At 42.8% G+C, this 27,175-nt stretch overlaps 1 protein-coding gene across 1 annotated transcript; it reads left to right on the forward strand.

Moving 5' to 3' along the window:
* The first annotated feature begins 3,322 nt into the window (after positions 1-3,322).
* CD38 (CD38 molecule) lies at positions 3,323-27,175 on the forward strand. The gene is made up of 8 exons (XM_079307457.1): positions 3,323-3,762; positions 17,315-17,444; positions 18,051-18,186; positions 18,902-18,984; positions 20,624-20,700; positions 21,330-21,422; positions 23,598-23,684; positions 25,517-27,175. The coding sequence occupies exons 1-8, from the start codon at positions 3,524-3,526 to the stop codon at positions 25,596-25,598; spliced, it is 927 nt and encodes a 308-aa protein (XP_079163583.1). The 5' UTR covers positions 3,323-3,523; the 3' UTR covers positions 25,599-27,175.

Consider the following 27,175-nt stretch of genomic DNA (forward strand, 5'->3'; position numbering starts at 1 on the left):
AAACTGTACTTAATACAGAAGCATTTTTATCAAGTTCCCTGCTACAATATATGGTATCAAGGAAGAGGCTGGCAATTACATTCCTGAAGTATTTCTGTCTTCTGATCTTTTACACACACTTTCTAATCATCCTGCCTGAATATTTAGTGTAAAGGCTTTCAAAACAGTACACACACCGTGAAAAGATTTGTTTCTATTTGATATATTGGAAATTCACATAGCTTGGAGCACTCCAGAAGTTTGCTATCAGTTTATGAGATACTGTGCTTTCAAAACTGTGATTTTCCTTATAGAATGGAAAAATAAGCACAAGGAAAACAGCTCAAGAGGAGCAGAGATCCATGAGCCCATAACTACAATAATGGGGGAAATCCTAAGTTTGAATTTCAAGAGGGTCCTGTTTATAGAACTGAATTCTTGTGGATTAAAGTGATTCAGCTTAAGGTCATTGGCATTGCAAAATTGCTTAGGAAAGGACTGAAATCCAGTTCACTCGACAGACCTAAGGGAATGGCAAATCCCTTACACTGCTTCTCACCTCCCTTCAGCCCTCCTCATCTCACTTTATCTTATGTTCTCCCCTCCCATCCCATTCAGACAACATTGTTTCATCTCTTCTTTGCTGAGGCACTTTTATTATCTTAATCACGCCTTAATTGTGGGAAGGCTGCAAGAAGTGATTTCATGGTTGCTTTCATGGTGGGAAACAATCTACCACCTTCTAAAACACTGGGACTATGAGCTTTTACTGGTTTTTAGTGCTGCCCACTCAACCCTGCTTGTCCTATTTATTCACCCTGATTAGGCTGCCAAGGCTTGCTGAAAGGAGGCTTGACATTTACTTGTCTTTCACACTCCTTATGTAGTTTGAGGGTGTTACAAAACCAGCAGCAAGGACACCTTCCAGAGCTTCTGAGTCTGCACTCACCGTATTTACTTATTCATTCTTGGTGAATCATTGTCATATCTGAAGAGAAGAAAAAGCTTACACAAGCCAAGCTACTGAAAAATATAATTTTTTAAGTTTTAAACTTTTAAATTAACTATTCCATTATTGCACTCTTAAAGTGACTGTTACACCTGCTGAAGCTATGTATCTTCAATACCCAGAGCAAGCAGAGATTGCAGTGCTACTGTATAAACTCCTTAGGATAACTAGCTGTTTTTCCCAACATGATATTTTCTTAGTTAATAAACTAAAATAACAAGTAGAAAACACGGGGGGGGGGGGGGGGGGGGGGGGGGGAACCACAAAAAAAAAAAAATACTAAATTCAAGAACTTCTCTTGTATTCATATATAATAAAATAGTTCACAGTTCAGCTGTGACTACCTTGCAGTCACATTTACAGGATGGTGAAAATAAAGTATAATCAATGGAGCCTGTCAAGGAAAACTCACATGTTCACTTCAAGGAATATGGGGAAGAATTTACTTTATGAGTTAATTCTTATTGAACTGTCTCTTCATGCACTATCATCGATGGGGACCACAAGCAGTGTCATAGAGAGAACAGTTTGTCTCTTGTGAAGAGATGGTAGTGTTAAAGCTGCCTGACCACTTTGGGTCTGGCAGCCTGATATGTCACTTTAAAACCGAAGTTTCGATTCTGTGAAGTTCACATGATTTCTGGGAAAATGGAATCAGAAAAATTCATATCATGTGCTTAGCATATGTGCAGGCATTTCTCAGTTCTTTCAGAGTTAGGCCTGACTGAGATGTGTCACAAATGCCCCTTTTCACATTCAATCTGTTAAAGACAGAGGCTTGCTAAGCAACTATTTAAAAATCTATGAAAAATTTATAGTTGACATGCTGGAATTGTATAACTTCTTTTGCTAAGGCTTTGAGATCTGAGTCTTATTCCGTTTTGACTTTTTGATTAAGGAAGTAGAATTTCCCTCTTTGGAGAGTACAGTAAGGAAGTAGCTTCCCTCTTGCAGAGTGCACTTAATGCTTCCTTAGGTGATTTCACACTGCCTCAAACACCCATAATTTACACGCTTGTCTTAGAAATTCATGTGACAACTAATCCAAGCCTATGGGCAAGGGAGAGAAGTAAAATAATCCATTGTGTGTTGATAAACTATGTTTTTATGACTACTGCAAAGTTGTTTCTGGGAAGTTGCCTTCTTGTCTTAGGTAGAGTCAGATTCAACACCTGTCTTGTACAAAACAATTAATTTAGAGCAAACAGACTGGGGTGGTTTGAATTCACCTTTTACTGACACGTTAGATGGAGCGTGTCACTGCAATTATTTGAACGAGGAGTCCGGGAGCTTTCAGAGTTAATTCCTGGGGTTCGCTTGTGTGCGTTACCGCCGATAACTTCCCGAAATTTAACTCGGGGAAGTCCCGGCAAGGTCAGGCACAAAGCACAGACAGCATCCAATCTGTCACCTTCCCGCCCCGAGCCCGGAACAGCCCTGGTTTGGTTCCAAAGCCAGCGGGAGACAGAGCCGGCGGGGCGGGAGCGCTGGGTCCGGACCCTGCTCCAGCGGACCCCGGTGGCCACGGTCAGCCCCGCGCTCCTCGGTCAGCCCGGGATCGCGGGATAGTCCAGGGACCCTGGGACAGCCCAGCGCTCCCGGGACAGCCCGGGGATCCCGGTACAGCCCAGCGCTCCCGGGACAGCCCGGGATCCCGGCGCAGCCCAGCGCTCCCGGCCAGTGCAGTGCTCCCCGGTCAGCCCAGAGACCCCAGCACAGCCCAAGGATCCCGGTGTAGCCCAGGGCTCCCGGGACAGCCCAAGGATCCCGGTGTAGCCCAGGGCTCCCGGGACAGCCCAAGGATCCCGGTACAGCCCAGCGCTCCCGGGACAGCCCAAGGATCCCGGTACAGCCCAGCGCTCCCGGACAGCCCAAGGATCCCGGACAGCCCAAGGATCCCGGACAGCCCAGCACTCTGGGACAGCCCAAGGATCCCGGTACAGCCCAGCGCTCCCGGGACAGCCCAAGGATCCCGGACAGCCCAGCGCTCCTGGACAGCCCAGCGCTCCCGGGACAGCCCAAGGACCCCGGTACAGCCCAGCGCTCCTGGGACAGCCCCCAGCGCTCTGGGACAGCCCAAGGATCCCGGTACAGCCCAGCGCTCCGGGACAGCCCAAGGACCCCGGTACAGCCTAAGGACCCCGGTACAGCCCAAGGATCCCGGTACAGCCCAAGGACCCCGGTACAGCCCAGCGCTCCGGGACAGCCCAGCGCTCCGGGACAGCCCAGCGCTCCGGGACAGCCCAGTGACCCCGGTACAGCCCAGCGCTCCCGGAACAGACCATCTCTGTGGTCTGTGGTCACGCTCTGTGACCCGGGGCCAGGGTCAGCCCGGCCCCCCGGGCCCCGTGCGGGCGGGGGCGGGGCAGGGTGGCCGAGGAGCCGCTGTCCCCCGGGCGGGGCAGGGTGGCCGAGGAGCCGCTGTCCCCCGGGCGGGGCAGGGTGGCCGAGGAGCCGCTGTCCCCGGGCGGGGCAGGGTGGCCGAGGAGCCGCTGTCCCCCGGGCGGGGCAGGGTGGCCGAGGAGCCGCTGAGCGATGCCGCTGCAGCAGGGCTCTGCCCGGGTGCGGCAGCGCACCGTGCTGCTGGTGGGCATCGCCGTCCTGCTCGCCGCCCTCGTCGTCGCCGTCGTGCTGGCCTCCCTGCTGACCCACGGAAGGCACGAGGTCAGTCCCCAAATGTTGAAGTGGAAGGACAGGGGGACCACTAAGAACTTGCAAGAAGTCATCCTGGGAAGATGCTACAACTACATCACGGCGCAGCACCCAGAGCTGGGGTGAGTAGAGGTCTGGATCATGCCTCAGGTGTCAGGAGAGCAGAGCTGTCTCTCGCCTCCACCTGGCCGTGACCACTGGGTTTGCAGAGGCAGGGGGAAACCAGGCGGTTTAGAACGCTGTTGAGTAGAAAAATGTACAGAAACTCTGTGCCCCTGTAGTGGCTTTTTAAGGAAACTACCTGCAGAGGCAATAAAAGTAACATTAATTCTAGGTCAAAACATAATCATAAATAGATTTTGCAATTTCTCTGATGCCAGCTGAAATAAAAGCTGAATTCTAACATGTTTGAGTACATGGAGGTGAAGCAATTTGCTGTAAAGCTGATCTGTCCAAGTCTGTAATGTGACACTGCAGTCCTGTAACCAAAACTACGCAGGGGGGAGGGAACGGTGAAGGGTCAACACAGATTTATGGGACAAACAAAAATATTAGAATAACTTTGAGAAGTATCTTGGGGTTATCCGAAACTGTTTTTAGTATATGGATAAGACTTGCATGGAGCAATAGAGATGGATCACAATACCAGCTCAGCAGTCCCTGGAATCACCTTCCCCCAGAGGTGGTCCTTGCTCAGCTCATCACAGCAGGTAGTGCAACACCCCAGGCATCCTATCCCTCCTCCCCTGCAGAAAAGATTCCATGGGCCCAGGTCTGCAACAGGGTATTAGAGCTGAGAACTGATTTCCCGATTCCTTTCATTGCTGAACAAGGAATGCCTCAGGTCCCCCAGCAGGTACTGGGGATACCCAGACTCTCAGGATGGGACCCAGAGTAGCCAGGGTCTCTCAGCAGGGAGCCATCCATCCCTTCTGTGGCATCAGCCACCTTGCTTTGTGTCTGCAGTGGCCTCTGGCAGAATTTTCCATCACCCCAGGCTGACTGCTGTGGGGCTGCCCCACACCTTGGCCAGGTGACAGAACCATCCTGCTCTCTGACCCAAAAAAGGCAATTGCCACCTCTTGTTTCCATGGCATTGAGCTGCTGAGAACAAAGCTGTATATAGTTTGCTTGCATTTGGGATTCTTTTGGCTTTGGATAACCTGCACTGTATGAAAAAGCTGATCTGCAGTATTTGAAGGGTCACGTGGGAAACCATAGCCTGAGCACACAGAGACTTGTTCATGCTTCACATTAAATATTTGAGTGGCTTTAGTGAGGGGAAGGAGGATTCTTTTGCAAACAAAATTTAAAAGCTCCTGAAACTTGCAAAGTCATATGCACGTTTCTAAAAGCATGAATTAATTTATTAAAAAATTATACACTCAATATTTAAATCTGAAATTGTTTTCAAGCCTAATAGCCTTTATTACATGGGCTTGTTTAGTGCTGAAGATGTGACAAACACTTTTGTGTGAATATGCTTTCAGCCATGGCCACGTGTGTTTTCACTGACAACACAGTTTGAATCTGGACCACAAACATCTCTAGGAATGCTTTGTTTAGGCAATTAATTCAAAGCAGTCTTGAAAATATCACAGATCCATGATCACAAGTTTACTTTAAAGTTTGTTATTATAAAGTACAATATTTTGGGCTATTCATAATCCAACAGTGCTTAATATCTTTGTGTCTGTGAGCTCACTTTTTTCAGATAAAATTACTTCTGTAGAGTTGGATTTTTTTTTTTTCATTTACTTTATTTAAGAGACAATTTTTTCTGAAGCATAGAGCAAAGAAGAGGGAAAAATATGCTTGTTCATGTACACCTGAAATGTTCAGAGGTTTCCGGCATGGAGAATTAAATACGGGTGCTTTTCTGGGAATCAAACCCAAGACTGCTCATTTCTGATTGCAGTGAGCTCTGTGTGGTTTGTGATGTAACTAACCACTTCTGTCTCTGACATTTTCTGATAATGACCTGGGTGACTTTAGGACACATCAGAGAATGGGATCTTCCATCCCTCTCTCTTTCATCATTAATGTAGGCTTGGATCCTCTGTTGTATGGGATCTGTGGAGCACTTAATCAAAGACAAGAGTAGGAACAGGGAACTGCAGGAACATGGGCAGTCTTATGGGCTGGGCAAGCTGAGCCTGGACTCTGCCAGGACTGCTGCTGCCACAACTGCCCAACATGGGAACTTCATTATCTTGGTTAGAAACCTTCTCATTTCCTCATAAATTTGTCCATATTCTGTTCTTGACCTATTAATCTTACACTGACACATGCATTTAAAAAAAAAAATCTGCTTTTAGTAAACTCATGGACATTTCCTTGTATCTTTACTTTTTTTTTGTATGAGTCACTAAGGTCTGCCTTTGATGATATTTTCTGAACATAAAATCCATTCACTGTGGTAGTTAGTGACATTTAATACATTTTGGAGTGCCATATTTCATATTGGAGTAGTTTGCAGGGTTGGGAAAAAGGAGGGTTGTTGACATATGACTATGGATATTATACTGTTTATTATTATACTGAATAGTGTACTATTCAGCCTCCTTTTAGCTCTGCTTTTGCATCTGTGTGCTGTAAACCATTTAATATGGCCTCTGTGTACACCTGCACTGTCACCACTCTTTAATCCTTGAGGATACCTCCTTGCCCTTTCCCTGATCTCACTGGAGCCCTCATACCATGCCCAGCCAGCTCATTCTGGTCATGCTCTTCTCTTCCAATACAACCTTTGGGCTGAACCCAAGCCCAGAGAGGCCACTGAAAGGCTCTTGCTGTCTGCAGTCGAGTTTTGTAAACACCTCATGCAGTCAGATTTTATCCTGTTCATTTGCTTATTCTTGAAATTCATCAAAACTCTGCATTGAGTTGCTCACAAAAAGACATTTCTCTGGTAGTGTGTTACAGCATCTGCCAGCAATAATTTTGTTCAGCTGCTTGTGTGCAATACTGCTGGCATGCAATCCTCAGGTTTATTTCTGCTGACTGGGTGACTCTTAACATTTGTGCACATGCAATTTCCTCAGTCTTACTGTACACACTTTGTCATGAGGAAGAGGAAGATAATACCAAATATTTCAATGAAGCATTTTTAATATTAGCCCTATTTTTAGGAAGAAATGTGGATGGTATATAGCAGTCAACTTCAGGGGCTTTGGTCCCTGCATACAGAGTCCCACATCTACATACTGACAGTAAAAAATAATATTTCTCTTTTGACTTCCCTGGAAAATACTGGCTTCAAAGCAATAATTTGTCATAGCTTGGCAGTCTTACCTTTTTTTCAACAATAACAGAAGCTAGAAATTCTGATTTCACTGATCTTGTAAAAATCCTGGGTAGCCATCAGTATGTATGGTAGTTTTGGCTGCATAAAGCCAAAAGCAATTTGGTCTGAAGAAAAAGTTTGACCTCCAGTTACTTCCTCCTCTCCTTCCCAATAATACAGACTCCCTCTTGTGGCTAACAAACCACTTGCAAGTCTCACCTCCAGCCTTATGCAAGGTGAAATTCCCAGGAATTTGTCCCTGGTGCAATCAGGTGCTGCAGGCTCACCTGCCCAGGTCAGGAGTTCAGCAGATCCGTGCTGGCACACAGCACTCACCCATCACTCACAGGGTGCTGCTTGTGATGGTTTGGAGCCTAAATTAACTGATTTAGGTTTCCTCTTCACCACATTTGAATTGACAGGCTGAGGTCAGGATCAGCAGCACTTTGTGACCTGGGGAAGGAGTGGAGAAGACACATTATCTAAAAGGTAACAGTCACTAATGACCAAAGGCATAAATGATGCCTTTTTGGACCTAGAAATAACTGATTTTACATTTGCAGCTTGAGATGATTTTTGTTCTCAGCTGATGACTGCTCCCCCCTCACACCTGCAGTCACTTCTCAGTCTTTAATTCACAGAATCACAGAATTGGTCAGGTTTGAAGGGACTGCAGTGAGTCAGCTGGTCCAACCTCCATCCCAAGCAGGATCATCCTAGAGCACATTACACAGGCTTCTGTGCAGAGAAGCTGGCAAGGACCTGATATTTAAAAATTGTTTGAAGTCAAACCAGCTTACTTTTTGTCTAATTTCTGACAGGAAGAGTTTCAATGTAACTTCCAGGCCAAACAATGCCACTGTGCCTGACTAAGCTGTGCAAAAACCTGATGATGAAGCTGAAAGTCTAAAACTGCAATACATTTTTCATGCAATCTTGTGTGGACACAGAATATGTTTCCCCCTTAAATATAATTAGATCAACCAATGTTGTCTTTATCTTTAGTGGCAAGTTCTGCTGTAACAAATTTTAACAGTCTGTAATTCCATTAAACTTAGTAAGAGTTGGTGCCTGTCCAGGAGAGCTGTTTCCCGACTGCACAATCATGAATGCATTTTGCATTCCCATTCCTTTGCAGTCTGTGGAGATGAAGATATATTTTGTTAAAAAGAACATATGGAGCATGATTTTGTGTGAGATACTATTGCACTCACAGCAAAATTTCTTCCTGAAAGAAATCTGGGGATTGTTGCATGCTTACTTTTGCATTTTGCCTTCATGCTTTACTAGGCATTTTTAATCTAATTTCTTTGTGTTTGTTCACTGATTGTTAATGCTTTCACATCAAGCATGGTACTAAATAACCATGATTTGATTCAGTGTCACAAAAATCTAAGCCATGATACTATACTGAAACTTATCTGAGATTTGTTTTTTCACTGAGAAAATATGCCTTACATGAGAGAAACAATTACTGAAAGAGTCTTCTGAAGAATACAAGTTAGTACCCAATTGTAATGCATTAGACTCTCTTAGAGTGCTCTGCAGGTTTCTAAAGCTTCCTAATTTGATATCCATCAAACTGCAAAGTGTTTCTCTGTTTGCAAGAATATGCTTTCTAAAAAACCAAAACCAATAACCTGTTCTCATTGCTATGCCAAATGTTTTGGTCCCAGAGCAAACCAAAGGCTTTATTTGCACTGTGTGTGGAAAAGGACAGAGGGTTCTGGTGACAAGCTTGATGTGTCCCATCAGTGACAAAAGCCAGTGTCTCCTGGGGTTGTCTGAGAAGGAGCATTGGCAGCAGGGGACAGAGGGGACCCCTCCCCTCAGCTCAGCCCTGGTGAGATGTGTCTGGAGTCCTGGGTCCAGTTCTGGAATTGTCACTGAGGAGAGTCAGGGACACACCTGGAGCTCATCTGGTGAAGGACCATGAAGGTGATTGAAATGTCTGAGATACAGAGAGGTGCTGAGAGCACTGAGACTGTCCAGCCTGGAGAAAGGAAGGCTCAAGGTGATAAATACCAGATGAGGGCAGTAAAGAAGAAAGAGACAAGCTTTTCTCAATGGCACTCAGTTGCAGGACAAGAGGCAATGGGTATTAACTAAAGTACGGACCAGTTTTTTTTTACTGTGGGGGTGATCAAAGACTGGAACAGGTTAACTGGAGGCTTTTGGATGCTCCATCCTTAGAAACATTCAAAACTAGACAGATCCTGGCCCTGAGCAACCTTCTCTGAGACAGAGATTGGACTAGATGATCACAGAAGGGCCAGAAATGTCTTTTCATTTCTTAGGAAATGCTTTTAGACTGCAAGAAGTCCAGTAGTAAACTAGGACAAACAGCAATGAAGAAATGTTTTGGTTTATCTATAATGAAAATGGTGTTGATATTTTGTTTCTACATCTGGTTTGCCTCTCAGCATTCAAATGGGCACTGTATCATCATAATAACACTCTGCTTATTAAAATACCCAAGTCCTAACATTTGTGTATGCTGTTGATGTTTCCCTCCCCATTTTATGTGCTTGAGTACTGACTTTAATACCTTTTTTGTGTTAGCCTTTGTTATATGAAACCTGCATTGCTCTGCTTTTCATTTATTCTATTCAATGTTTATAACAAGGTTTTTAAACAAGGTTTTCTTTTGCAATTGTTTTTCCCCAAATTGTATACAAGTGATTTTGATTGTTCTTGTAATTTCTTGGTAGCAAAGATATCATTATAAATATTAACAATTGTTTGAGTCTTACTTAAAACTGCACTTCTATTGAAATATGCTGTACTGAGCTTTAATGGGGAGCTGGAATATCAGGTTTAGTAGGCACAAATAGACAGTGATTAGTACTTGAGAATACAGAGGTGGGGCTTCAGGCTCTGGAGTTTGTCCTTCAAAAGAGTCCTCATGCTGTTTAAAGCTAGTTTCCATAACTTCTCTGGCCTGTAAGGCTCTTTTTGGGTTTTGCTGTCATCTCTTTCTAAAGAAAGTTCATTAGAAAGAATTTTTCTTTTAGGAACAGACAAGTTCATAGGGCAGTGGGTAGCTATCATTTATTTGTTCTTGAGATAATTAATCACCAGCATATTTATTTCTGCTCTTCTGGAGTGTAAATGGCACTGCTGTGAAAAGCCACCCAGTTCTGTGCAAAGCTCAGGCTCAGTTTTGTGCTGGAAACCCACCCTCCCACACTGTAACTCCACAGGCAGCCCAAGGTCTGAGAGCCCAGCAGGTGTAATGGGAGATGTCAGAACATACATTGTCTTTTGTCCATGGCCAGCATCAATGTCCTGCTAAAGTGCAGAAACGTTGAGATCTGAATTTCTCTCTCACTTGACAACCATATGTCAACTCACCTATCTGTTTTATATAGAGTTTTTTATCATATAAAAATTGTCATTAAGTGACTCTATATTTCTCACATACACAAACTTTTTACATTAATTTTACAGCGTATAGATATTTAATGGTTTTTACTGCAAGATTCCACAGGATTTAAAATAATTTTTCATATTTGGGTAGTTTACATGTATTACATCACTGTATGAAAATATCCTTGCAGTAAAAATATCTTTTGGTTTTAACCCCAGATACTAGAGAGAATATTATTCTGTCTGTATTGGCCTTCTACATATTAATCAGAAGTATTTGCTGATTAAATAATTTTCAACTTACTTTTCCACTGTGGCTCTTTGCAGCCATTTAGTCGTGCAGTCAGTTAGCTGCCTGTTCTTTACCTTCTCTCTTGTTTACAGTATTGTCTCTACAGGGCAATGTCTGGTGGCTCTCTAAATGATGGAATCACCCTAGCATTTAAATTATTAAATATTTTTATGAGTTTGTTGCTGAAAAGGGGAATACTGTTTTCTCTCACTTTTCCCTGCTTCTGTTCTCCTATAACATCTGTAGAGATGTCAGTGAGAAGAACCCCTCACTCAGAGATTATATCATTCAGCTCTCATTGCCAAGGTATGGTTAAAACTCAAGAGCTGTTTACCACCTCAGAGCACCATGAGGAAATATAACTGGTTATCCATAAGGATAGGAGGAATAGATCCCTCTAGGGTCAAATGAAAGTCTGTCTCAAGTGTCCAAGGGAAAACACACACCAAGGATGCATTCTGTCTTCCCTGGAGATGACCACAAAATAAGGAATTATCAAGGAGCTCACTCACAGATGCACTAAAACTGTTCCATGTCTGTGTCCTGCTGAATCAGGGACTCCTCCCAAACTGCTGCATTTATGCCACATCCAAGCAGCTTTAGTTCTATTAAAAACAAACAAACAAGTAAAACAAAACAAAATAATATAGTGCAAGTTATGGGTGGGGAAAAAGTGAAAGTTCATTAAGCCACTGAATATTTCTCTGTACATATTTTAATTTAGATCACTGTTATAGAAATGTTCTTAGAAGTTTAATATTAACATTAAAACTCTGGTACAAATGCCCTTTCTGATCAAAGGGTAAGGTGTCCAGCTAAAATATATTCTGTCTGTATCAGTTGATGACATGGCCCTCACTCAGAAGCTTAAACTACAGAGCAACCCTCTGACAAAATGCAGTCCTGATGAGATTCCTGCCCTTCTGGAGGCTCTGTTCTATTACAGAGCATCTCTGAAAACACCTGCTTTGGCAGCTTGTTTTTTCCCCCAGGGAGGCTGAAATCCAGGCAGAACAATCTGCTTGTGTAGATGAACCCTTCACTGGTTACAGCTGCCCCCTCTTGGCTCAACCCTTCCCAGAAGGGTGGTAGGGCTCAGTGTTGTCCTGCAGCACCAATTCCTGACTCACATGAAATACTCCAGCAGCTATAAACCAAACCCACAAATACTCCTGCCCTTAAAACCTTCTAATTGCTGCCAAAGGTGAAGGATGGTGTGATGAGGAGCTGTCACTTGCTCTGGGTCATTCACTGTTCAGGAACATACAAAGCCCTCAGGTGCACCCAGCAGCAATCTCAGCAATCTCACTTTGTACTTCTTTTTCCAGACCTTTTCTTATTTTTCCACGCCTCTAGGCTCCCCCTCTTTGCCATGCAGAATTTAATTTCTCTGCCTACAGGCAACCTTCCCAGAAGTCATCTCCCTGTGAAACAGGGTTCTGGATCTCTCTCTCTATGCCCACTTCACTGCTTTGTTTACTGACTTTTAAACTATTTAATTAGCAGAGAGCAATACTTACCAAATCAAGCTGCCAGAAAAAACTTAAGCATGTCATTTTCATGTTGACAAAAGATCTGTTACCCTGAGTGTTATGGTGGGTGACACTTTGTAATAATTAAACTAAATGTGGAATGAGAGGCTTGTGGTTAGTGAAGACACTGAGACCAATAGATCTGATTCTTTTCCTTCATCTTTTTCCTTGCTAATTTTCCCCCTTTCCATTATCCTAATGCTGAAACCAGCAGGCAGTAGCGTCCTCAAATCCTCAGCAATAACAGTGTTTTGCCTGATCTCTCTTAATTCACATCTGTCTGATTTTTAGGACAAGGATACCCGATGGGAGGTAATAATAAGAAGGAAGCTGATCCACTGTATGCACACTTGATCACTGTATCCCCATTTTCTAGCTCCATGCCCTGGGGATGGGTTGTGCTTCACTCCACATGAAGAGCCCCTCTCTTTGGGGCTGGCCTCAGCTGCTGCTCCTCAGCAGCCCCTTCTCCCACCTGATGGCAGTGTTCTCCTTGCTTTGAGCTCCCAGCCCAGCTTCCTTCCAGAGACAGCCACCCCCAGCTGCCTGGGCTGTCCTTGGCAGCATCTCCAAAAAAACTGCTCCAGAGCAGCAGGGAGACACGGCAAGGCTGGAAGTAGGGAAGGGAAAGCTGAAGAAATGAAACCCCAGAAATATTTAGGGCAGAAAAAGCAGCAAAAGGATTCTAAGTTACAAAGGGCTTCCTCTCAAGACAGGCATAAATGTTACTGGTCCTTGTATAATTTCTGACATAAAAACATATCTACACATAAGTTCATACGAAAAAACAGATTGACTGTGGATGTATAAATTTCACTGCTGTGTACAGCCATCAGAGTTACCAAAATGCAGCAGATAAATTGGCACAGGCAATGATGGGTCTGTTAGATGCAGAAATGTTGCTATATTTTTTATTTCCTTTGACATGCATTCTCCTTCTGAGATATCTGGGCTTTTGCAGGTGAAGCCAATGCCTTACACCCCCAGAAGAGTGAAAACTCATTTATGTCTTTAAGGAGCTGTATGTTATATGTTAGTTTTGTTATAACTACAAACATCTTGCTGACTTGTTAAAGAGTCAGATTTCTGAGTGCTCAGGTTCATCACTGGCTAGTGATGGCAGCAAATGAGAAGGATTTTCTTGCACAAATTGCAGAGGTTTGGTCACTGCACAGGTTGGTACATGGAATCAGGGGACTGTTCCCAGCTGTAAACTCAGAGCTTCACCACAGGGCCACAATTAAAACTCAGGGTGGCCTGAAGACATTGCAATGTTTTAGAAATAAATTCTGGACCTTGGAAAATCTGATATTGATTGCAGGGGAGAACAGGTCTCACTAGCAAACTGCCTCTGCCTGGAAGGGTGATTTAAAAACATGGGCAAAGTAGATTGAGTTCTCCAGAGCAAGGTCTGGAAGTAATTATTTACTTGTAAATTTAAAATAGGTTCTATACTTTAAGCATCTCTCTCAAATTCTTAAGTAGAAAACTAGAGGCAGCACAACCTGAGGGAGCACTGCCTTTATTAAGATGTTTTCAGCATTGTGTCAATCCAGTGCTGAGCTGAAAACAAGATGTTATTCATGGTGTAACTGAAATCAGCAGGGATAAAACTTATCCTTGATATTATACCAATTAAATCAGCTTCAATTGGAAATGAATTTGCTCCATCATGTCCAGTTAAAGAAAAAAAATAAAATTGTAAAGCAAATTAAAAAAATCTATAGTAACTATAGTGATTTACCAGATAGTTTAATGCTATCCTGTTCCTTTCACTGTAAGGATATTCTTTCAAGGTTAGCCAGACCAGTGTATAGATATGCAAGAAATAATGATGCAGAAGCTGTCCATTTTTCTAATATGCACATTAAAATTTGGCTGCTGGGATGGATGCTAATGGAAATATTCTGGCCCCAGCTTTTGCTTGATAGATTATTGTGATATTCATATACAAGGCAAATGGATGGAAATACTCAAATTTATTGGAAAATGCAACTTCTTCCCCAGTGTAAGGACAAATGGAGGATATGCTTTGCAGTATGTATAACATTTGGGCTTAATAAAGAAAAGTTTATTTGTATCCTAATCCTTATGATATGCTATACTGAGTTCAGAGTAGAGTCTCAGGCTCGAAAGGGTCTCAAGGCAAGTTCTTCAGTCCTTGCTTTTCAGAGAAATGTTGCAGTTTTCAAGTTCACAAAAGATTTCAAGTGTTCTTTCTGTTAGTTATTATTATGTTTACCAGCATTGCCCAAACTCTATTCATGAGAAAAGAACTTAAAAACATTAAACACAAATTTAGAGTATACTTATGTTACATATCACTGAATTTGAATTTCACATTTCAGAGTCTAGAGGACAATAAAATGCCCTAGACATTTCAGCATAAACAAAGCTAGCCTCAAAGGAGGAAGCCCATTATGCCTGAAGAGCTTGTATGGTATTTGCAGATAGGATGCAGAATTAGTTTGTGTACAACCCAAAATACACCAACAAAAGCCCAAGAAAGAGAGTGCCCAAGGCCCACAGCAGTGTGGGACATAAGTGTATTTCCCACAGACTCCAGAATTAGATAAATTTCATTAACTGGTAGAGTGAGGGTCTCTTTTACAGCCTTTCTTTCTTCTGTACATCCAGAAGGAACACTAAATCAACACATTCTATGACTTGGGAGCAGCTTTAAGAGAAAAGTTTGTTTCTCAGGCTTTTTTTTTTTTTTTTTTTTTTTTTTTGGCAAGGCACATGTTCTTGTTTCAACCTGAAGCTGTTCTTGCTGGAATTTTGAGCATACCACATGCCAGCAAATTTCTCATATTGTTTCAGAGGGCCCAGAGCTACAGAAAGTCTCTGCCCTCACCTCTGCTTGGTGTGGGTTAAATGCTGCATACCAGACAAGTATTTTCTTTATGTTTTGGAAAAAAAAGAAGGTGTAAATTTATTAACAGAATCTACCTCAACAGTGAGACTGGAAAGAATGGCACATCCTCCTGGAGCTGGGATTTGCAGATCCTCAAGTCTTCTCACTGCTTATCATATGTAAACCAAAATCACAGTTATATGGGGCCTGTAATCTCTTTAGGATGTGAGAAAAATTTGTGATCATACCAGAGAAACAGCTTTCCAGTGGCAAACCAATGATTTATTATTATTAATTTGTAAAATAATCCCATGTTGATAAGTGAGGACAGCAAAAATAAAAGGTTGTTCAGCTTTTTAATGTGGGGGTTTTTTTTTTACATTGATGATTTGTACTTTTATTTCTAGAACAATGCTGTAATTGCCTAGTTTCTGTAAAAGCCCATCTTCATGGCTCACCATTCTTCCCTGTGACACAACCAGCAGTTCCACACTGATCAGAAGCTCTAGATTGCAGGCTAAGACCTACCAGCTTTTATGGCATTAAAGATGCAGTTTGGCTCAGCTCTGCAGGACTGTGCATAAAGATTCTTCTCTGAGATACTGGTGACATTGACACACATCATCCAGTGCTGAGTTTGGTGCCTTGAAAGAATAGAACACTTTGGATTAGTGACTCAGCAATCTATCCTGGCATGATCATGAATCACCTGGATGGGTTGTTTGTGCCTCTCACGGTCATGAATTGAGTCTAGCAGCAGAAATTATTTATATTGTGCCTATCTCCTACCTCTCTGCTTTGAAAATAATAAAAAAAACCCCAAACATAGAGGTTTTTTAATGTTTTGTTGAAGAATATTATGTCCTCTGAGACCAAGCATAAAAACTTTGCCATATGAAAGGATAGATCACCAGGTACCCAGCTGTCACCTGTGGCTGTTAACACTCTTACATAAAGCAGATTTCAGGAGTAGCTTAAAAAATAAAGAAAAAAAAAAAAGCCTGCCTGGAGGACAAATCATTTGACAAATCAGAAAGTGTGAGCCATATAAATGTTTATGAGATGTGCCTGTACTTTCAGCCATGCTCCACAAATTGTGTTTATGATACCATTGACTGTGCAGAGCAAAGGGACAGCTGCCTATTTTCTAATGCCACCCTTCAATCAGCAGGAGCCCTCTCTTTTGGATGATTCAGTGTGTCCATGTTGAAATACTTAGTGGCAGGGAGAGGTATTTACAACTTCCTAACCCCTAAATAAAGTTTGGAGCATGGTCTCTGTGGGTTATTTATGCTTTACAGCTAGAGAAATGTTCCTCCAGGAGAAAATTTCATGCACCCAAGTTAAGTCCTGCTGAGTAAAACGTGAATTCTTGCTAACACAAGAGTGCAACAGCAGAACAATGACCATGCTCCCTGCAGCACCCACAGTTTGCCTTCTTATTTCTACAGTGATGGAACTGAAAGTGCATTTAGGTTCTTGAAAGAAAGATAATAGTCCTGTTAAAAAATCATTGTTACTCATCTTTTTTGACCAAGATGTAAATTGGGTTCATATCAACCCAAAGAGAGGTGTGGTCCCTAATGCAACTGGGGCTGGTCCTGTGACAGACAACATGACATGACATGAAATTTGGGATGTGCCAGGGCTGCCCCAGCTGGCCACTGGTGTGCCCTGTCCCTGCTCCCAGGCTCAGTTTCAGACAGCATTGCACAGTGGCACCTGATCTGGACCTTGGTTATATGTGTGCAAATCAACTGTGCCTCTAGCAAAGTCAATAGCTGCAAATTAGGCATAAATAAAAATAATCTCAGGTTCCAAACAACTAAATCACTGCTTCTGTTTTAGATAAAATTAAGGAATTTTTTCTTCTATAGGATGAAACTCTCTGCAAGGAGATACATGATCATATGTTTGGCTTGCTGTATCTGAGAGAACAGTATCCTTTGATCATACTTTTAAAATATATAACTTATAGTCTGAGAAGCTATTTGCTTCTCGTGATTTGGTATGAATACTCAAGAAATTTGATCTTTTGGTTATGTAAAATCAGCACTGATAATTTTAAAGGGTAAAAACCTAAGTGACATTCAGATATTGCAATATACTAATTTGAAATGCAGGAAAGAGAGAAAGATTATTCTGAACTGTTCATTCCTCAGTATATACATAATTTCCTGAAGATATTCTGCTTTTGTAATGGGTCATGTATTTGGTGCCTGAGCACAGCTGGAATTCTAACATCTGGCCCAGAGTGTTTGACTACAACAGAGGGAGAACCTTTCACAAGCACAAATACTCATAAATATTTATTAACTATGTTTGAATCTTTCGGCAGAGATAAGGATTGTCTAAAAATATGGGAATCCCTAAAAGATGCATTCATTTACAAGAATCCCTGTAATATCACCCCAGAAGATTATCAGCCTTTGATGGAGCTAGCAAGTCATCCTATACCCTGTAACAAGGTACCAGCACAGGGCAGGGTGGGCAGTGGTGGGGGCCAGGGCTGGGCAGTGCTCTGAGAAATGGGATCTCACCCATAACAACTCTGGGGCTCTCTAGGTTGATGAGGATGGCATTTTACTTCTGCAGTCACTGCAGCACTCCTGTGGACCCCAGAAACCCTGTCCATACTCCAGTGCTGCAATCATCCCTGTGTAAGGCTTGCCACAAGCCAGGACCATCCCAGTGAAGTGACAGGGCTGTCCCCATGCCCTGAGCACATGGCTCTCTGTGAGGAGCCATCCTGCTGTTAGAGGGACACTGCTTCCAGAAAGATGTGCTCCCATGCACAGCTCAAAAGCAAAAAACAAATTTGGTATATATCCTCTGAAAACTAGTCAAACCTTCATTTCAAAATTCTTTAAAAGCTAACTGTGTCCCTTTCCACCAAAAACATTCTGCAAATGAGGGTGCTCAAATAAGAGCTAACCCACTAGGGTGAACTCACTGCATTTCAATAAAACTGAAACTCCTTCTTTATCATGGACTATCTGGTTTTCTCCAGAAAAAATTTCTGACCAGCTGTGGTACAGCTATCACTTACCAGACATTGTACCTTTATTTCACAGTCACTGTTTTGGAGCAAGACAGGTGACCTCGCTCATCGTTACACAAAATCCAACCAAAATTTCCTTACCTTGGAGGACACCTTGTTGGGTTATATGGCTGATAAAATTTCATGGTGTGGAGACCCCTCTGCCCCAGGTAATCTACAAACCTACACCTAAACACAATAATTTTAACATTACTTCCTAGTAATTTCATTTAAAACCTTTACTGTCCAATATTCTGGAAGTCTGAAAATAGTATCTATTTCTCAAGTTAAATTAAAAGCCACAACTTTGGATTATTTAACACCAAGTTGTTGCTTGAACTAATGACCACATCTAGTCCTCTTTACTTTGTTTGCTTGTTTCTACCCTGTGGCTCCTATGGGACAAACTGCAAAGCAGGAATGTATTTCAAAAAGGACCTGGCCATGGGTCAGCCAAAATCTGGGGCAGTGTGCAGATACCTTGGGGGTATTGATGCTCATGTGACTCCTGAGTTGGTGCTTAAGGCCAGGAACATTTGAAGTGGGCTGGAATTACTGAAAATGTTGGGCAAACTTTAATTTTTCAATGCAATCAGACAGTATTTGTCAAGAGCCAACCCATTTCTCACATTTGCGACTGTGTGTTTTCCCTTCTGTTTTCTGAGAATTATTTGTGATGTGGGATCTGCAACTGCCTCCCTGAAAAGATTGTGAGCAAACAGGAAAACTTTTGAACAGATGAAAATTCCTTTTCCTTTTAGAGCCCTGTCCCCATTTACCCTTCTTGCTTTGGTACTGGGCAAATCCTTTTTGCTCACAAAACCATAAACCTTGCAAAAATATTCACTCTAACCTTAGCTATTCTATACATGCATTTTTTCTCAGGAATCAACTATGAATCTTGTCCAAAACGAAGTGAATGTGAGAGCAACCCTGGCTCTGTGTTCTGGAAAATGGCATCCAAGATGGTAAGATCTAGACTAAATTTCCCTGAATCCAAAAGCAGGGAAAGGCACTGGGTTCCTGACATTGCCAAAAAAATATGATTTTGCAGATTGGACTTAAAAGATGGAATAGCAGAAATTAACAAAAGCTTTTAGCATGATTTTAAAAATCATGGTGTTGGAATCCAAGGTGTCATATTTTTTGTACAACACTTGATGTCCTTGTAGTTTGGGCATTCTTTTTGTGGCCAGAGGCTGAGTGTCAGTGTCTAGAACAACCCTTGGCAGAGAGCTGGACCTCTGCAAGTAATACCCAGAACTATAACAATCACCTTAATTAAATCACAGAATGTAAATTGCTACAGTAAAATCTATTTCAGCATGCTGATGTGGAAAACAGCACCCAAACTGGCACAGACATTTTCCAAGAGGCTGAGAACCCCCTTGCACTTCCCAGCATAAACCTGGAGAGCACATCCTCCCACATCAGTACCTGGCAAGGTTCCTGTGCTGTCCCCACCCACGGCCACATGCCAACTCCCATCACAGGAATGAGATCCTGCTAGTCCCAGTTAAGCAATTAGCCTGGCTTTGTTGAATCAGCACTTTACAGGAACAAACTGCCAGAGAAAAACCTGATGTCCTGTGTTACTTTAATTTTACATGTCTCTCGAGATTTCACCCTTGGTATGACTATTAGTAGATGATTGCCCAGGTGGAAAACAAATATTCCTGTATGCTCCAGCTCTTGTGTATGCAGCTCTCACCATAAAAAAACAATGATTTTGTGGGCAAACTAGGAGTGAAAATGGTTCAGTTCAAGAGTCTGTGAGAGATAAAACCACATACAGACTCAGGTTTGCTGAGCTGCAGGCTTCCTTGCCAAATTCAAGATCTACTAAAACTCATGCTTACTGCATTTGAAAGTTACACATAATGAAACTTCCTGAAATTTTGCAGCTCTCAAGATCTGAGTTTGAGCCACATTGTTTAAGAGGACATGAGAGATTTGTTAAGTGTAGTCACCTGCATTAAGCTTTTAAAAATTATTTGCCTTAGCAAATATAGTAGATACTTCATAGACCTTAATAGTCTTTAAATATTTGGACATGAGTTTTAAAGAACAAAAAAGCAATGATTACCTGATCCAGTATATTAAAAATCAGATCAAGCAAAACTCGGTGATAGTTTTACTAAAATATCAAGAGAGAAAAATCCAAAGCCACAAAAGAACACAGAGGATGAGTCACAAGGAAACAAGTGTGTGATGGTCAGTGTGTCCTTAGACTAGTGATACCTCTGTTCTGGCTTGTCTTTGCTTCCTGAGCTAAAGCAGGATGAGGATAGCTGGGAATTACTACAGACAGCTGCAGCTGCAGGGGCTCTGGAAAGCCCTGTAACAACTGGAACCAGACAAGCTGCTGTACCTGTCCCATGCAACCTTAGACTGCCAATTCATAGCTGTCTAATGAGGCTTTATCACAATTTTGCCATAGCCTTCAGAGGCTTTTTTTTTTTTTCACTGAAATGTTCTGCGAAAATATTGCCCAGATCCTGTGCTTGTATTGGACAGTTCTGAGCACATCAATGAATTTTTCCAGCCCCAAGTCTGCCATGGCACTGCATGGAGTGTCAGAGTGTAATGTCCATTGGTTTGGTTCAGTTTGCAGAAGCAGCATGTGGTGTGGTCCAAGTGATGCTCAATGGATCAGTGGAAGCTGGAGCTTTCAGAAGCAGCAGGTATTCACTCAGCACATTACTATTCATGTTTCTGTGGGGTTGCATGGGGTTGTCTGCCCGTGAGTCCCAGTGCAGAAGTGATTTTGGCAAACCCACCCCTGGCTGTTGTAAAGCTGATTCTTTTCTGTCCTTCTACACAGAGACTGTAAATAAAATCCTTCAGAGAGTATGTGGATGGGGTATCCAGTGTGCTCTTACTGCTCAAAGTAACTTGATTATTACAGTTTCTTTGATTTTACTTCACTAGACCTGGCTGGAAGTGCAGTCTGGAATAATATCAAAAGATGAAGAATATGCTTTCTGGTGGAACAGCCATGGTCATTTCCCTGGCACCAAATCAAATCAATAGCCAGGAAACTTAACAGCAGAAGAGGCAATAAAGATGGAAAAACTTCAGCTTGTTTCTGTCTGCAAGCAGTTTCAAAAGTTCTCCAGAAAGTGAAATAAGAATGGGGAGACAGCATTTGACCACAAGGCAATTAAATAGTCTATGAGAATCTATTGGCAAGATAATGTTCTCTCACTGAGTGTAATAGCAGCACTAGTAAGCACCAGTATTTGGGGACCATACTCAACATCTTTCTGAGATACCTAAGAGTGTTTTGGTGTTTCATGTTCCATTCTTACAGCATTTTTGGAAGTGTTGAGGTCTTTAACCTGGATCCAGATAAAGTCTCTGAAGTGCACATTTGGCTAATGCAAGACATTGGTGGACCTCAAAGGTAAGTCACACTGGAGCACAGTGATGAGCAGTGTGTGGAATGCACAGGGCACAGCTCAGGTCTGACAGCAATGCTGTCTTAAACTCATGAAATCTACTCTACACTTATCTTCTGCGTGCTTACTTTGCAGGAAAAAATAACACTTGTACTGTTGTTTCCTCTAGTATTTTTGGTAGGTACTGCTGAACTGTTATAGGTAAAACACAATGACATTTCCCTTGCTTTTAAGAGGTCTCATGACCTTTCAACTCCACTGAGGTCTGCAGACCTTTGCTATGATGGGCAGCACTGAAGTCAGAGATCAGGCTATGTCTGCAAGGACAAACATGTCCATGTATCCATCCAAGCATGGATATGTTGTCCATGGTATAATTATGCTGAACACAACCATTTTTGAATGACAGAAGAGGTTGTGGAGTTTCTATCTATGAACATACTCAAAACCTAACTGGGACCTGGCCAGCCTTTTCCAGCTCACATTGGTTTGATTTCAGGCAGTCTGTTCTTCCCTAAATGATTCTGTGATTTTTAATAACAAGTCTGTAGTTGAAATGTTTAGCATGGAATTACTGATACCAGAACAGCAACCTCAAATCACATCTGAGGCTTTCTGAGTGACATTTTTCATCCCAATCAGACTCATTTGCAGATCTACCATATTTGAAGCACCAAGCATGAGGCTCTGTGCCTTTGACCCCTCCTTTCAGAGCCAGTTCTGTGGCTCACATGGTCACAATGCACTGCCACAGTTTTTCTCATTCTTAATGTTCTCCAGACAGAAACAGCAGCTTTGGTGCCATGGATCAAGCAGGCTGTGGTGATGCAGTGCAACCAGGAAGGAGTGTGGACCTTGCTCAGACAGCCTCAGTCTCTGACACAGTTCCAGCTCCAGTTCCAGCCCCTCCCTTAGCCAAGACACCCAGAAGTGTTCCCTTTCCCCATGAGCTGACACACCTGCCAGGTTCATGGGTGTGCATCTACGCTGGGGTCAGCATACCACACTTACTTCTGTGGTCCTTAGCATAAAGGTTTGCTGAAGAAAAGGACATTGAGTAATCTTTCCCCAGACATGGCACTGGATCCTTTGTCCTATGATTTCCCAGCATCAGAAATGCCACCATGTTCCTCAATAGCTTCAACAAGGCTGTGCCCTGCCTTCCCTCCTGCTGGACACATCCTCCTCCTCTGACAAGCTCATATCAATTTCCTTTTTATTATCTACTTGCTTCTAAGGAGAGACTGGGGGTGTTAGCTCCAACAGAATGTATTCCTTATGTCTTCTGATTTGTATTCCATGTTAAATCACTGATAACTTGTCAAGTCTAGTGAACAAAAAAGAGCTGGCAATGCTCTCCACTAATGTCATATGTTAGGAACTGGATTTATCCCCAGTAGTAGAAGTGAGTCCCATACTCTGGATGAGGAGATGATTTTTACCTTGAGGTAACAAGTCTTTTGCAGTGTGTCTGTCTGTGCCTATGACATTTGTCAAATCTCTCACTACAGCTTTGGGGCCCTTGGGCTGTTTAATTAAATTAAACATTGAAATAAAGATCTTGAAGGTGTGAGAGTGCTACATGCTTTTGAAACCTTTATCTGGATGGGAAAAAATACACAGGTTAGGGCTCCTACCAATGCAAAATGGTTGAAACAGCCCCTTGCCAAAACAGAGCAGCAGCAGCAGCAGCCATAAACTGAGTCAAACATACAGGAGGTAGAATGTTTCCTCCCCTGCTTTCTATCAGTTTCCTTCTATCTTACTCCATACCTGGGACTTAGCTGCTGGCTTTCATGATTGCCCTTTTCTCATCACACAGGGGATTTGATGCTTTTGCCCTTTGACAGATTTCAATAAACCTTGTTTGTGCTGCTGTGGGTGGAAGCCACCAGCAGCAGTGGGGCAGTTCTGGAGCACCTGAACTGTGAATGGGAGTGAGTCATGTTCCACAGATGCCCTCCTGCACAAAGCTCTCATGCAAGATGCACAGCTGAACAGCACAGTTTCCACCACTAAGGGCCCAGTGGTGGCCAAAGCTCCACAAACCCAAGGACTTCACAGCACAAACAAAGCTTTTAAAGAGTCCTACTTATAATAAAGCAGTGACATAATGTGGAATTTAGGTGAGCATTTTATACACACAAGGAGCACAAGTAACTGAGGTCTTCTCTCAACAGTGAATCCTGCTCAGGTCATTCCATTCAGAGGTTAATCAGCATTTTAGAAGAGAGAAACTTTAAGATCATCTGTGAAGACAATTACAGGTAATTACCCACCCTTATTGGTGATGACTTTGCTAACATAAAACTGATATTGCAAGTTTACTGCAAGCTAGAGCAGAGTTCCTCCCTGCTGCCATGGCATCTCCCAGTGTGGCTGGTCCTTCTCAGGGGCTTCCTGGGTTGGCAGGGTCTGGGGCTTGCTCTCTGCCCTACTCTTCCCACTGAGCATGTTCAGCTGTTTTCAGGGAGGGAGCAATTCAGCCATCAGGTTTTCTTCTGGCTGGGCTTTTACCTAAAATAATCTGAACCAAACAAGCAGCTTTTCTCCCTGCTGCATAAAGATAACTCAGGGTGCCAAGGGTGATCCTTGCTTCCTTCACCACAGTTTGAGTGTGCTTTTTGTCCTGCTGCTTTGTCAGAGAGTGAGACACGATAAGCATTGCTAATCACTATAACTTACCATTGTCAAGAGCAAAAAACAGGAGTCTGGGAAACAGCAGCCCAAGTCCTGATTTGCCTGAAATCTCCATCTTCCTGCTGAGGAAATACAAAAGCCAGAGACCCTTTATCCTATGTGTGGGTTCAGAGCCCTTCACACTGAGCAAAATTGTTCTTTAGAGACATTAGAAAAGTGGCAACCATTCGATATTGCTCATATCTTATCTGTCAGGAGCAGCTTTTCAGTGTCAAGGACTCATACTTGGATAAGAACATTTCCAAAGTAAACAGATTTCTACGAACTTCTGAGTTTGTGACAATAGTTTAAGCAAGGAAAAATTGTTCTGCAAAGGAGAAAAAGGATAAGTCTTTAAATCTGAAGGCAGAGCAATATATTCCTGTCTGGGTATTGCAGAACCTGATTAATGGGTGCTCTGCACTTTGTGAAAAATTTAGTGCTAATGTGGTGCATAAATCTGCCAAACTGTGAGCTGAGTTTCTCTTTGGGTAAATGGAACCTTTAACCAATACTCCCAGGACATGTAGGTAGGTACAGATTATTTCAGCCTATGATGAAATAAGCTATAGGATGAGGCAGGAAGGGGAAATATATCATAGCTTAGGCCCCCTGTGGCTTTGCACAGGGAGGAACCTGACAGACTCATTGCTGTGTCCCATAGCTTGCTTCTGAAGGTAAAGTAACAAGCAGGGCTTCTTGGCAAAGCTCAACTAACACATATATAAACACCTAGGCTGAGCAACATGGACAATTGATTTTACTGTTTTATATGCAGAATAATAATAAAATAAGAAATTTGCAGGTAAAGCCAAACCTCAGGATAGACTGTGTAAGTTGGCTTCACTCCCCTGCAGTCACTGCAAACAGAACCACGTGGATCTGTGTCAGATGAGCATCTGCCTTTGCATGCCATGTAGCAACTGGTGCTTGTCATTTTCTCTTTCTTTTGTCCATGCCAACAGTATCTTCCAGAAGTAACTCCAAAACTGGATTCACTGGATGCATTAGAAAAAAATCTCATCATATCTGGCATTCATAGCAACAGCTTTCTGTTGTAGCAGTGGGATTTACCAGTGAGTAAGGCAGATGGTGAACTTCCAGCACAGCAGGAACTCCAGTCTCTACAGGAGATCTTTCTTCTTTTTCATAATTATTTTTTATATTGCAGCATAACTGATGTGCTGTGAGGTCAGATTCTACTTTGGTTTGTACTGACTTGCCCTTGTCCCTAAAAACACCAAAGCTATCTTTCTGCAGCAAGATCAAAAAGAATTACCCTAAAAAAATCCATCTGCTTGATAAGCACAGATGTAACATGCACTTTGGCTTTCACATTGCATTCAATAACTGTGAAGTAATTCTGCTGTACTTGCAAAGTGATTATTAAATATTTGTTTGGTTTTGTGTCTTATTTCAGGCCTGTTCAGCTCCTTCAGTGTGTGCATAACCCTGACCACACAGACTGCAGGCTTTGCACCAACAGCACAGCAATTCCCTGAAACAGAGTTCTCCGTGCTGCTGAAGGATTCATTACTTGTGTGTAAAGCTGGAGAAGATGTGGCTACATAGCTGAGAGTGGTAGCAGTAGCATGGTGTGTACTGAGCCCATAACCTGAAATCCTTGCTGTGATACTAACAGCCAAATAGCAGGAGATGGTACCTGAGGTGTGATGCTGTACACACACACACACACACACACACACACACTGCTGCAGGTGGGCTGGGCTGTGGTCACAGACTGAGGCAGCTGCTTTGCCCTGGTTTGCTCCCTGCTATACAGATCCCCACTGGCACACTGCAGGGGATCCCTGGGGCATGTACAGAGAATAAAGAGACTTTCCAGGAGAGGCAGAACTCGCCCAGATCAGTGCTCATCTTCCTTCCTGCTGAAAGGTTAAGCAGGAAATGACCAGGGCATGCTACACCTTCCATTCAGTGCAACCTTCCCCAGAGGGGAACATTGCCCAGTGGCACACAGCATGAGCCATGGCTTTCCCAGGTACTGTGACACTTCTGACCAGGTAAACCAAGCAGTGGAACAGGCAGAGCAGTTCTTGCCTTTTAATGGGTATGACAGTAAGCAGCTGGTGGGAAGACAGCTGAGCTGAAATAAGAAAAAACAGAAACTGCTCAGAGAGTTGCCTGCATCTATAAGAACTGCTGAGTGTGCAGCTGGGAGAGAAAATAGCAAGACTGACTCAGAATAACTTCATTAAAATCCTACTGGATAGACCATTGCCGGTCAGATTACATTTTGTTCTTAATATAGCAATAAACACTTAGCCTTCCAACTTCCTAAAAGGTCCCTCAGGCCACAACTTGGCCATCCACTGGAATAGAAACAAACATCAAGTGGTTGCCACAATAAGAAGTCTCTCTTGACCTCAGTTTCTGCAGTGAAAGGTGATGCCCTGAGGTGTAGAACTCGCAGGCACCGGCGCGCCGTAGTGCACTGAAGCAGCAGGTTTCACTGACTTCCTTTGATTTCTATTTTCCCAGTCTCAAGTGCAGTGTTTATAGCAAAACAAGTATCTGAGGGCAGCCTGTGGCCATGGCTGCAGTGCCTCTGTGCAGTGCCATTGACACTGAGAGAGCAGAGCAGGCTTTGCTGGCACACACTCCCAGGTGCTGAGGTGACAGTGTGACCAGCAGCTGCCAAGCCTTCAGGCACACTGTAGGGCTTTCCATGGTCCCACAGGGGAGGGTTGTACTGCCACATGTTTTAGTTACTGCCCAGAGTGCAAAACATCATTATGGAACTGCACAAGCTGGTGTAATTCTGAGCATCTCCAGATAAACCTTGTTAATAGCAATAGAAGGCTGCACTGAGCCTGGCTGGACCAACCCAAGACCTCACCCATAATGTTTACATTAAGTGAAATGTATTTTTATTTGCAAGCTGTTATGTAACTACTTAAGTGCATCAATATAGACACATACCAATATTTTTAAATGGGTTATATCTGACTATCAGTTAAACGTTTGTCTTCATGCTCACTTTTGTACCTCTTCTGTTGCAATAGAAAATATTGACTGTAAAATCAAAATCCATAATAAAATTGCTGATGAAAATTGT

This window comes from Erithacus rubecula, assembly GCF_903797595.1.
Source record: "Erithacus rubecula genome assembly, chromosome: 5".
In the NCBI taxonomy this organism is placed as follows: domain Eukaryota; kingdom Metazoa; phylum Chordata; class Aves; order Passeriformes; family Muscicapidae; genus Erithacus; species Erithacus rubecula.